Below are 12,068 nucleotides of genomic sequence, written 5' to 3'. Positions count from 1 at the left end.
CTGGTGGCCTAGTGGCAAGAAGCTGCACTGCAATCCCAGAGGCGCACGGTTCGAATCCACCAGATGCTCTGCCGAGGAAGGAGGGACAATTTCCTCCTGTACCAGTCAGATCTGATTTGACGGCACACACACACACAAATAATAAAGTAAAAATAAAAAAAAATTAAAAAAAGATGTGACTGTCACAGGAGAAGATTGCCCCTCCTTCTCCAGCAGAGTATCTGGTGGATTTGAACCATGCGCCTTTGGAGATTGCAGCATCTTGGGTAGAATCTTGAGGAGACATTTGCTTGTTCCGAGAGAGAGCCAATTAATTTCTAGTATAGCAGTTATTCCCTGTGTCATTGTATTGAGAACTCTTCTGGTTGCAAATGGCAGGGCTGTTACTCAAATGAGCTTTATCAGAGAGAGGGACTGATTGGCTCATAAGATGGGCAAACAAATATGGAAATGGGTTTTAATACTAATGATGATGAAATAATGATAATGGAACTCAAGGTCATGAAATCCACCAGCTCCAGGTATCCTGCCTCTGAACATGTATCTCTCTCTGAGAAGTTCTCGCTCTAACTCATTCTCATTACTGTGGGGTTGAAATGGGCTCAGCTGACCCTCTGCTGGGTTTCAGTGGCTGTAAATTGCAGGAGAGATTGCCCATCTTTCTCCCACTGGGCACTGGTGGATCTGAAACACCGGAGAGACTCAGCCTTCGGGTTAGCAGTGGAACCATGGGTTATGTCACCAGAGCTCCCTTCTGAGAGGTTACAAGACTGGAAACATAAACCCATCGTTTCTGATTCTCACATTCTCCCCTCTCCTACAACCAGCGGCGGTCCCATGTAAAAGAAAAATCCCCAGGAAAAGGTTGATTGGTTCAACATGAGTTCAACAAATCACTAGATGGAGCACAAGTAAGATGCTCGATAGCTCCCTGGGATTCTCTTGTTTGCAGCAGAGAAAGAAGCAATTCCAAGAAGGGGAAGGTGCTAAGCAAACAGACAGCACAAGACATTTATAGTGAAAACTCCATAGAGGCCTCCAGGCAAAGCACAGCTTCAAAACCACACTCAGAAGCCAATCAGGCACAGGCCTATTGTTAGGTGCCATCGAGTCGCCTGGCACCCACAGCAACCCTACTATGTACAGCAGCTCTGAAGCCTGCCCTGTCCTGAGTCAGACTCACTGATTCTGACACACCTGACCCCATTGCCCCAGTCACTGTATCAATCTGTCTCATCCCAGGTCTTCCTCTCCTGCACTGACCCTCCACCCTTCCAAGAATGATGTCCTTCTCCAAGGGTCAGTTCCTCCTAGCCACGTACCCTAAGTATGTGAGATGGAGCTTCAAAATCCTAGCCTCCAAGAAGAGACCTGGTTTCACCCTCTCCAAGACAGACTTATTTTGTTTTCTTGGCAGTCCATGGTATGTTAAGTGATCAAAAACACAGAGGAATGACTCTTTAGAACAATCAATCCTACAAGACCAAAAGGACAGTGTTCCTCTGGGGAGAAAGGCCAGAAGACAGGAAGGTTTAAGAAAGAAGGATGAATACAATTAGTAAAACTATGAAGAGGATGAGTGTTGTTACAAAGTGGAGATTATAATTAACATCATGAAAAATGTATAACTCATGCAATTGAATGGAAAAATCCATTTGCTCTGTAATCTTTTGTTCAAATCACCATGTTTTTAAAACCATACACATACTGAGAAGCACATTAAGTGACCATTGTCTATTTCCCCCCCTAATAAATTTGTTCACTGTAGTCTTCATTACAGGTGATGTAGCTATAGGAGTCTTCTCATTTTAGGAAGCTCATCAAAGAGGACATAGGCAGAATCCAAAATAGGTTGTTCAAGCCCCCCCACGATCTTGGTGAAACATGTACTTTCCCAGGTTGCCCTGGTTACTGGGGGGAAGATGAGATGAGGAATGCCTATTTCTCTAAGGTTCTCTGATATGAAGTTGATGAAGCTGATGGAACCTCCTGAGAAACTACGCGCCAGGCAGGCCAGCTGTCACAAGGTCATAAAACCAAAGAGCCTAGCACGTTACCAAGCCCCTGGTCTGTGCCCAGGACCTACAGCATGAAAGATCAGGCAACTGGTCTGAGGCCCGCTGATAGCAGGTGGTGGGAAGCTGGGATGCTTCCTCAGTCCTGTGCCATCTTGGGGATGACATCTAGCACTTCTCTTACCCCTCCCCGCACTTCCTTCCTCAGTCTTCTCACGGAAGGAGAACAAATAACAGCCACCATCTTTTCCTTTTATAAGCACTTTGATTTTTATTGCACAGAAGCAATTGAAAGTAGACTTCAGTGGAAAAGTGCGCCCTGGCATGAGTCAGTGGCCAGCACCCCGCCCCGCCTGCTCCAGCTCTTCCAGGAGGGAATGCTCTGGGCAAGGGCTTGACCACTCCTTTGGAAAAAACAGAAGGCATTCGGGAGTAGGTTAAGACATCTCAAGCAGAATGCGTTTCTAACTGCTCATTCATTATTGCGGTCATCTGTCAATTGCACATACAAGAGATAAATGCACTTATTTGGAAAGGAGAGGGGAAGAGTTTTTATAGTCAAGTGTTTACGTATGGCATTCGGCGTATATCACATTCAGCTACATAAAGCTATCATAATTGTCCATCCCCTGGGGAGGATTTGGGGGGCTGGGAGTTGCCTCTCTGGCTAACATAGTGCTAATAGAAATTCCTGTTTGGTGAGGGAGGGGCCCATCATCTAAGCAGAGTTTCTTAAATAAAGGGAGAGGAGGAAAAAGAAAAAGTCATTCCGCTGACCCACGAGCTCCCACCCCTCCTGAGTTTCTTTGGCTGCTCCGGATACGCGCGTGTCCCTGATTTACTTCTCCTTGGCGGCCTTGTCCTCTGGAGGCCTGCTGTCTTTGTGGTCTGTGCTGGAGGACTTCTCTGCCTTCTCCGTCTTGGGTTTGCTGGGCTTGACCGCCTCCTTGCTGGGCTCTTTGACGACAGTCTTTTCCTCCTCTTTAGCTTTGGCCTCCGTTTGGGGCTTTTCTTCAGGCTTCTTGGCCTCTGTGGCCTTCTCCTCCTTGGCGTCTCCTTTTCCCTCCTCCTTTTTAGGCTTTTCTGGTTCTTTGTCTGCAGGCTTGCTGGCTTCTTTGGCCTTGGCCTCCTCTTGCTCCTTCTTGGCCACGTCCTTCTCCACCTTGGCAGGAGCTTCCTTCTCCGGGACCGCTACCTTTTTCTTATCTTCCGTCTCTTCCTTCTTGGCTTCACCTGTGGGTTCTTTGGGCTTCTCGACAGCTGGTTCCTTCTTCTCCTGCATCTCAGATTTTGGGGTCTCCTTCTTGGGTACCTCCTCTTTCTTGCTGTCCTCAGTTTTTGGTGCAGCTGGAGTTTTTTCTTCCTCTACCTTCTTTGGAGGCTCTTTGGCTTTAACTTCCTGGGGCTTCTCCTCTTTCACGGGGGACTTTACCTCTTCCTTCTTTGGGGCCTCCTTCTCAGGAGCCTTGGTCTCCTCCTTCACAGGTGATTTGACCTTCTCTGGGGACTTAACCTCCTCTTTGATGGGCGATTTGGCCTTATCAGGAGACTTGCTATCTGCAGGGGACTTGACTTCCTCCTTCACTGGTGTCTTAGCTTCTGGGGACTTCTCATCCAGAGGCTTGGCTTTCTCAGGGGACTTGGCCTTCTCTGGGGACTTGACATCTACTGGGGATGTAGTTTCTTCCTTCACTGGAGACTTGGCCTTCTCTGGGGACTTGGCCTTCTCTGGGGATTTGACCTCAGCTGGAGATTTGGCCTCTTCTTTCACTGGAGTCTTTGCTTTCTCAGGAGACTTGACCTCAACCGGGGACTTTGCCCCTTCCTTCACGGGGCTCTTTGCCTTCTCTGGGGATTTGGCCTCCGTGGGCGACTTGGCTGTTTCTTTCACTGGGGACTTGGCTTCTTCCTTCACTGGAGACTTGGCTTTCTCTGGAGATTTGACCTCAGCTGCAGGCTTGGCTTCTTCCTTCACAGGGCTCTTGGCCTTCTCAGGAGACTTGACCTCTGCTGGCGATTTTGCTTCTTCTTTCATGGGGGACTTGGCCTTTTCTGGGGACTTTACCTCAGCTGGGGACTTTACCTCAGCTGGTGACTTGGCCTCGTCCTTCTCTGGAGACTTCACCTCAGCTGGTGACTTGGCCTCCTTCTCTGGAGATTTGACCTCAGCTGGTGACTTGGCCTCCTTCTCTGGAGATTTGACTTCGGCTGGTGACTTGGCCTCGTCCTTCTCTGGAGACTTCACCTCGGATGGTGACTTAGCCTCGTCCTTCTCTGGAGACTTCACCTCAGCTGGTGACTTGGCCTCTTCCTTTGCAGGAGACTTGGCCTTCTCTGGAGATCCAGATTCTTCTTCTGGAGATTTTGCTTCCTCTTCTCCCCCTTCTGCTTCCTCCTCTTCTCCCTCTTCTTCCTCCTTGCCTTCCTCCTCTTTGTCCTCCTTGTCTTCCTCTTCGGTTACTTCTTCAGTCACTTGGATCTCCTCGGTCTGCTCCTCCACAATCACCGTTTCTTTCTCTGACTTCTCTACCACCTTGATCTTCTCTTCACTCTTGACCTTTATGTGGGTGGAGACGGAGGGAACTTTGGGAAGTGCTTCAGGAAGGGAGAAAGGACTCGGGCCAAAGCCAATCCGACACTCTTCTCCCTCCAGGAGTTTTCTGCAGAAAGGATAATGAAAGACATGAGCACTGACTCATCACAGATTTGTCACCTTAGGGTCTTCCCAGGTTACCATGAAGGTTCATGGTAGTTAATGATATGAGTGTTGGCCAACGAATGTAAAGTAGATACTCTTGAGACTAGAGATGTTCCCTTAGCAAATAATTCCAGTGTCCACCCAAAGGGGTTGCTTTTGTTTAATGAGGCTAAAATGAAAACTATTTTGCCTTCTGAAATACAGCTCTCAAGAGCGAGCTCTTATATGAACCAAACTTATTTTTTTTTTTAATTCCTCAATTAAAATTTGACTCAAAAGAATGCTGGACACCCAATAAAGTTCCTTTTATCTCTCTCTCTCTCTCTCACACACACACACGAATGCTGGGCTCCCGAGCAAACAACTCTACATTTGTCAATTTCTATTTAAAGGGTCTTGGAATGCTTCCAAAGGAGCTCCAGTGGCCTAGTGGGGAAGGAGTTGTACTGCCAGCCCAAAGGCAAGCAGTTCAGATCCAACAGTTGCTCCACAAAAGCAAGATGAACAATCTCCCGTGCGATTTATGGCCTCTGAAAACTCCCTGGAGGGTCAGCTATGAGTCAGTCTGGACTCGGCAGTGCACAACAACAATGGCAAAAACAGAATGTTTCCATGTGAATTTTAGAAGTCTCCTGTCACCTATGTTCTCAGCTTTAAGTTTCCATTTTCAACTTTGCTATCCACTGGATGGGCGATTGTGGTCAAGTAACTTAAACTCTGTTGTTGTTTTCTTTTAAAAAATAACCAAAAACACCATAAATCTGTATTCAATCTTCAATCCTGACAGAAAGGGCAAGAATTTTATTTTTGCATCTGTGCTAGAAACCTGAAAAATAGAGACGATCAAGTCCTTTAAGCCTCAGATTCCTCGACGGTGAAAGGGCATCATAAAAGTGCTACTTCAAAGGGAACTCTGGTGGCCTAGTGGCAAGAAGCTGCACTGCAAACCTGAAGGCACGTGGTTCAAGTCCACCAGATGCTCTGCTGGAGAAGGAGAGGAAATCTCTACCTGTGCCAGTCAGATCCAAATCAATGATACACAACAAGAAAAAAAAAAAGAGTGCTACTTCATAAGGTTGTTTCATTGTGATGAATACAAGGGACTTAGACTGCTTTCCTCAGAGTAAGTGTAGGGGTTACGAGTGCTGCTTAAATTAAAAGGCCAGGAATCTTGTTTAAAATGTTGACCTGATTCAAAAGGTTTGAGCTGAGGCTTAGACTCCACCTTTCCAACATGCCCTGAGATTATACAGATGCTGCTGGCTCAGAGACCATATCTGAAGGATCAAGACTAAAAGCCAAGGGTGGGAGACAGAAACATTGCCCAGTAACTGAGGCAGGTCTTGGGGGCTCCGGCCTGCTCCTTAGCAGGAAGCAGCCAAGTGGAGCTGAAGCGCACTGACTGCTGTCAAGTTGGACCTGACTCAAGAGTTTTTTGGAGACTCTGGCCTTTGGGTTAGGAGCTTAGCTCCCTACAGACTAGGCCACCAGAGCTCTTGAAGCTTAAACTAGCAGGTCTCATTCCTTGGGGCTGACTGTCTGACAGTTAACGTCTACCATGGCAGCCCAGTGCTGCCTGTGTTACCTGATTAGCTCATGAAATCCAACAATCCCATGACGTGGCTACTTATGAACACCCCTATTTTATGTCAGCAGGAAACAAATGCTCTGAGAGCTAAGAAACTCTGAAGATCAGAGTTATAAAGGCATTTGACCACTCAAGCACTCCTTCCCTGGAAAGCAGGCCTCTCTGGCTGGCTGACTGTGGGAAAGCAATTTGAACCCTCCAAGTCACTGTCAAAATGAAAAGAAGTCACGCACAAGATTTGTACCACGAAGACAGGCAGTTGCTTAGCTGGGGAGTGCGTTGCAACCCAAGGCTTAGCTCCTTATCAGAGCTCAAGGGTTGGTCCCCACCACCCTGCAGGCCCCTGGCCCACCTCACCTGTAAGCAGCAATCTCAATATCCAGAGCCATCTTGACATTGAGCAGGTCCTGGTACTCCCGAAGCTGGGCTGCCATCTCCCACTTGGTGTTCCTCAGCTCCGTGTCCAGCTGCTGGATGGCCTCCTGAGGAGGGGGGAACCGCACACATCACATGTCCGCCAGAGCCAGGCCCACGCCGCCTGAGCACATGGTACAGCTGAGCCAAACCAGAACAGTACTGCCCAGCCGGGGCTCATCAGACCCAGCTCCCACCCTGTCGGAGAAGGGGGACCTCTCATTTGTGGGCAAGGAAACCACCTGGAGCAGAAATCCTCCTGCCTCTGATTTCATCCTGGGGAAAGGTCCGGAAGGAAATGCACCAGATGCAAACAGTGGTTCTCCCTGGTTGGTGGGATCATGTGGGATTTTGTTCGGGAATCTCTTAAATGTTCAGTAACAAATACAAGGTCTTTGTCATTGTTACGTGCCATTCAGTCACCTGCAGTTCATAACAACTGTATGTACAACAGCTCTGAAGTCTGCCCTATTCGGAGCCGTCTCACTGACTTCCACACACCTCCTCCCACCACCCCAGTTACTGTGGCAATCTGTCTCCTCCGTGCTCAGGCGGTTAGTCCTTCTTTGCCTTCCGTCATTTCCCTAATGCCCCAAAGCACCTGTCACAGGACAGGACTCAATTAGCATCTGTGGATAACTGTGACACAGGAAGTGCACTAAGCATGGTCGAACTTCTCTGCTGACCCCAGCCGCGCAGGCCAGGCTACTGTACCCACCCTCTAAGGTGAACTGTTACGCTGTTGAGTACTGTAAAGTCAGAAATGACGCATGCCAACCCTCCAGCGGTTTTCAGGGGCAGTAAATCACAGTGGAGGAGACTGCCCATCTTTCTCTCACAGAGCAGCTGGTGGATTCGAACCGTGTACCTTTGATTGGCAGCACAACTCCTTACCACTGAGTCACCAGAGCTCCCTAAAGTGAATTGTTCTGGGGATTTTCATTTTCTCCTTTTTCTATTCCCCCCAACCAGGTATTATTTACATTTTTTTATAAAGTGACATTTCTTTCACCAATCGCCTTTATAGGGGGACTCTGCCACAGCTGTCCCCAAGCTATGCAGACTCAGGGGGGTACAGTGGTTACCACTTCGTGCCTGCTCACAGTGGCCATGATATAGCTGAGCTCACTCTTTAGCTGTTTAGATTTGGGGTACCTCTGAGCTGCTGCACAAACAGATATATACATACCCACATTAACTGCACCATTAGTTACAATAGCAAAGACATGGGAAGAACTCAATTGTTTGTCAATAGATGAAAAGGTAAAGAAATGCTAGCACATTCATTTCATCTTCATAGTTTTTGAAAGCAAACAGCCTCCCCGCATCCCATTGGTTTAGAGCTCTTGAGCTGTGGTGTTGGAGAAGAGTGTTGAATATACCACGGACTGCTAAGAGGGTGAAATCAGGCTGCTCCTTGGAGGCAAGGATTCTGAATCTCCATCTGACACACTTTGGACATGTTGCAAGGAGGGACCAGTCCTTGGAGAGGGACATCATGCTTGAAAGGGTGGAGAGACAGCACAAGAGAGGAAGACCCTCGATGAGATGGATGGACTCAGTGACTGGGGTAACAGGGGTAGGTGTGTCAGAGACAATAAGATTGGCACAGGATCGAGCAGGGTTTGGGGCTGTTGTATATTGTGTCACTAAGAGTCACAGGCAACTTGACGGTACATAACAACACTACTGACTTAGACAGGCAATACTTTGCCTGGAGTCAGAAAGCTAGAATAAACCTGGTGAATCTAATTCCAAGGCTCATGCTCTTAACAACAATCTTGCTCAAAGAGATCCTGGGTCACCCAACCAGGTGAAGCCATTAGAATCTCTGTCCCTGCTCACCTGGTAGGATGCGATGTCAGCCTGATGCCGGTCCTCCAGCTCGGAGCGCTGCCTCTCCAGCGAGTCTTTGGTGCCTTTGAGGGCCTCCAGCTCTGTGGTCCTGGACTGCAGCTGACGCCTGTACTCTGTGATCTCCTCCTGCGCGGAGCGCATGGCATCTGTATTCACCTTGGCTGCCTCCGACAGTCGGTCCAACCTCACTAGAGGAAGAGGGGATGTGGCTGAGTCAGACACCCTCGGACTTAAGTTCTCATGGCCAGATCTGAAAGGACACTGGGTTGAGATCTCGCTGTGTGCCAGGTACTAACCTTCCCACTTAACTCATCACATCCTATGTGACAGGCAAGTGACTGCTGCCCAAGACAGCCACTAAATGGTGGTGGTGGTTGTTGTGATTGTTGTTATGTGTGGTCGAGTCAGAACTCATAGCTGACCCTTCAATTTTCAGGTGCTGTAAACTGCATGAGAGGACACTGCCCATCCACAGAGGAGCTGGTGGATTAGAACCATGCATCTTTGGGCTGACAGCACAGCTCCTTACCACTAAGCCACCAGAACTCCCAAGTAAATGGTTGTTGTTGTGTACTGTAAAGTTGTAACCCTCAGTGGGTTCTCAGAGGCAGTTAAGTGCATGGGAGGAGGTTGTCCATCTTTCTAGCTGGTGGATTCGAACCATGTGCCTTTGGGTGGCGAGTGCAACTCCTTCCACTAAGCCACGAGAGCTGCCTAGTTAATAAGACAACTCAAAGGGGAGCTCTGATGGCCTAGTGGCAAGGAGCTGCAACTACAATCCCAGAGGCGCATGGTTCGAATCCACCAGATGCTCTGCCGGGGAAGGAGGGACAATCTCCTCCTGTAACAGTCAGATCTAATTTGATGGTACACTCACACAAAAATTAAAAAAAAAATTAAAATAAAAAATAAGACAACTCAAAACAACCTCAATTTATTGCCATCAAGTCAGAACCAACTCATGGCTAACCTTTCAGTGAGTGTTTGGAGCCTCTAATTTGCACAGAAAGGAACTGCCCATCTCTCTCCTGCAAAGCAGCTAGGGGGATTTGAACCTCCAGAGAGGTGGGTTAGCCCTGCAACTCCCTGTGGAGAGTGGGACCCAAATCCAGTATCTGGCTCTAATGATAAGACTCTGCCTTCCCCAGCTCAGGCTCCATCAGCTCTATGGGGCAGAGAGTACCCCATTTCTGCCTGGTCCAGCTGCGGAGCAGAAAATGGCAGTGTCTGAGTTCAGATGTGATACCTGGTCTATCTATAGGCTTAACTCTTAAGTTTGAGGTTTATAGCTTGAACAAGTCAGTGAGCCTATGACCTCTGCAGGCTTAAGCAATTGGGCTGTCATGTCACCACCCTCCCCCTTCTCTGCAGGCTTCTGTACAGGACCCAAGGTCACCACAGGGTCTGGGTCTCTCTGGTCCAGCCTATACCTGGATGCGCATCCCCCTTAGCCAACATAGGTCACCTCCTGATCCCTGTGGGGCCCACGGAGCTCTGGAGACTATAGGGTATTGCTCCTGAGAGCGCACACCGTGAACCACCAGACCTGTACAAGGGCCTGGATCTGGCAGCCTGGTAGTCAGGAGCCCAGGGTGGAGTCTAGGTGCAGAGACAGGGGAGGGATGTCACTGCGGAAAGTAGGGAAGGACATGCCCTGGAGCCCCAGCTTTCCAGGCTCCCCCTGCTGGAGCCCGCACAGACTCAGCTACCATTCAGCCGGCTGAGGATCTTCATCCATTTTGGGTCTTAAACTCTTCTGAAAAATGTTGTAGCCTCTACACTCTACCTCCAGACAAATGCATCAAGTTCTACCAGTAGCTTCCAGAGCTTTCACGGACATCCCCAGATGAAGAAACCCAGTGGGTTTACCAATACACAATCCCACCCTGCAACCTTTCAGTCCCTAAAGAAATGAAGGCCACTAAAGGCAAAGATTGGTCAAGGTTGCAGCCGCAGCCTGGGGAGGAGAAGTGGAGAAGAGGCGGGCTTGGGAGAGCAGAGGAGGAGCATTAAAGGGTATGGTGGTCAGGCTCAGAGAAAGTCGCTATTGGTGCCCTTCTTTCTGAAAGTATAAGGTAATAATTTCCCTCTTTCATTCCAAACCTTGAGGGGTGCGCAGGGAAGAGCAGGGATGGTGGGCAATGGGATTGGCTAGGTTGAAAGCTAGGGGGTCCCCTGTTGTGTGCAGCAAACGAGGATGGGAAACAAGGGGCAGAGAAAGTAAACTACTGAGAAAGGTGGAGCGACACTCCCCAGCATCTACAGACCTCAAGCCTTTGGGGCTGCAGGAGGGATTTTGATGTGGGGAGCAGAGGGGTGCAGCCGAAGGGCGGGTCTAAGGACTTTGGAGTCAAAGGAAAGCCCAGAGTTGGGGGTGTCCACAAGACCCAGACTGAAGCCTATTAATGAAGCAGGGAGGAGGATGCACTTCTCAGGGGAAGGTGAAAGACACGCCCTCCCCGCAGAGCCAACGTGCGCCCCTCTGGTCGTGCCCCTTCCCGCAAGCCTGCGCACCTCGGAACCACTCCTCTGACTGCAGCGTGCTCTGCACCGCGTGGCCCTCGAGTTGCGCGCGGATCTCACGCAGCGCCGACGTCACGTCGCACTTGAGGGCATCCCGCGCTTCGGCCTGCGCCTGCGCCTGCGCAGCGCCGCAGCCCTGGATCTGGCCGAGCAGCTCGCCCACCTCTTCCTGGTGGTGGCGCCGCAGGTAGCCACACTCTTCCTGGAGCGCCTGCGCTTTCTTCTGCAGCTCCACGCGCGCCGCCTCGGCCTCCTGCGCGTAGCGAGCCAGGGCGCGCGCCGCCGCCTCGGCCTCTTCCCGCTGCCGGGCCTCGTCGTCCAGGCGCTGGCGCACGTGTGCGATGTCCTCCAGCAGGTGCTCCTGCTCCAGGCGCAGCTGGCCGCGCGCAGCGCCCAGGCGCAGCACAGCGCCGCGCATCTCGCGCACCTCGCGCTCGTACAGCTCGCCCATGGCGGCGCGGCCCGCCTGCTGCTGCCTCAGCGCCGCCGCCTCGCCCTCCAGGCTGCGGTTGTGCGCCTCGAGCTGCCGCACCTTGTCGATGTAGCCGGCGAAGCGGTCATTCAGCACCTGCAGCTGCTCCTTCTCGCTGCGCGCCGCCGCCGCCGCCACCACGCAGCCCTCGGGCCCGTTGCTCAAGGTGTCCAGCGAATCGGTGCTCGAGGTGGCGGGGGCGCTGCGGAACCGGCTCGGAGAGGCGGACACGGAGCTCGCGGAGGCCCTCGCCCACGAATGGAAGCCACTGGACGAGCTGGCCGCCGAGCGCGCACCGCCCTTGCGGCTCGGGGAGTAGTACAGGCCGCTGCCTCCTGGCAGCGGCGCGAACGGGGAGCCCAGCAGCGCATCGGCGCCGCTGAAGCTCATCATGGTCGGAGCAGGTGCGGGCCAAGGGCCGCGGGCGGAGCGGGAGGGCGAGCCGGACCGGGGCGGACTGCACTGCGGCAGCACCCGGGATGCCGGCCCTTTTATAGCAGC

The 12,068-nt window shown here is 51.0% G+C and overlaps 1 protein-coding gene across 1 annotated transcript; it reads right to left on the bottom strand.

Annotated features, from left to right (window-relative positions):
• Positions 1-2,853: 2,853 nt before the first annotated feature.
• Positions 2,854-11,960, bottom strand: NEFH (neurofilament, heavy polypeptide). The gene is made up of 4 exons (XM_006890493.1): positions 11,087-11,960; positions 8,561-8,760; positions 6,659-6,783; positions 2,854-4,675 (listed from the first exon to the last, which is right to left on the bottom strand). The coding sequence occupies exons 1-4, from the start codon at positions 11,958-11,960 to the stop codon at positions 2,854-2,856; spliced, it is 3,021 nt and encodes a 1,006-aa protein (XP_006890555.1).
• Positions 11,961-12,068: the final 108 nt, after the last annotated feature.

Source organism: Elephantulus edwardii, unplaced genomic scaffold (genome assembly GCF_000299155.1).
Source record: "Elephantulus edwardii isolate Elephantulus edwardi_28Jun2011 unplaced genomic scaffold, EleEdw1.0 scaffold00089, whole genome shotgun sequence".
Taxonomy (NCBI): Eukaryota; Metazoa; Chordata; class Mammalia; order Macroscelidea; family Macroscelididae; genus Elephantulus; species Elephantulus edwardii.
The sequence above is the reverse complement of the archived record's forward strand: the minus strand, read 5'-3'. Positions and strand labels throughout refer to the sequence as shown.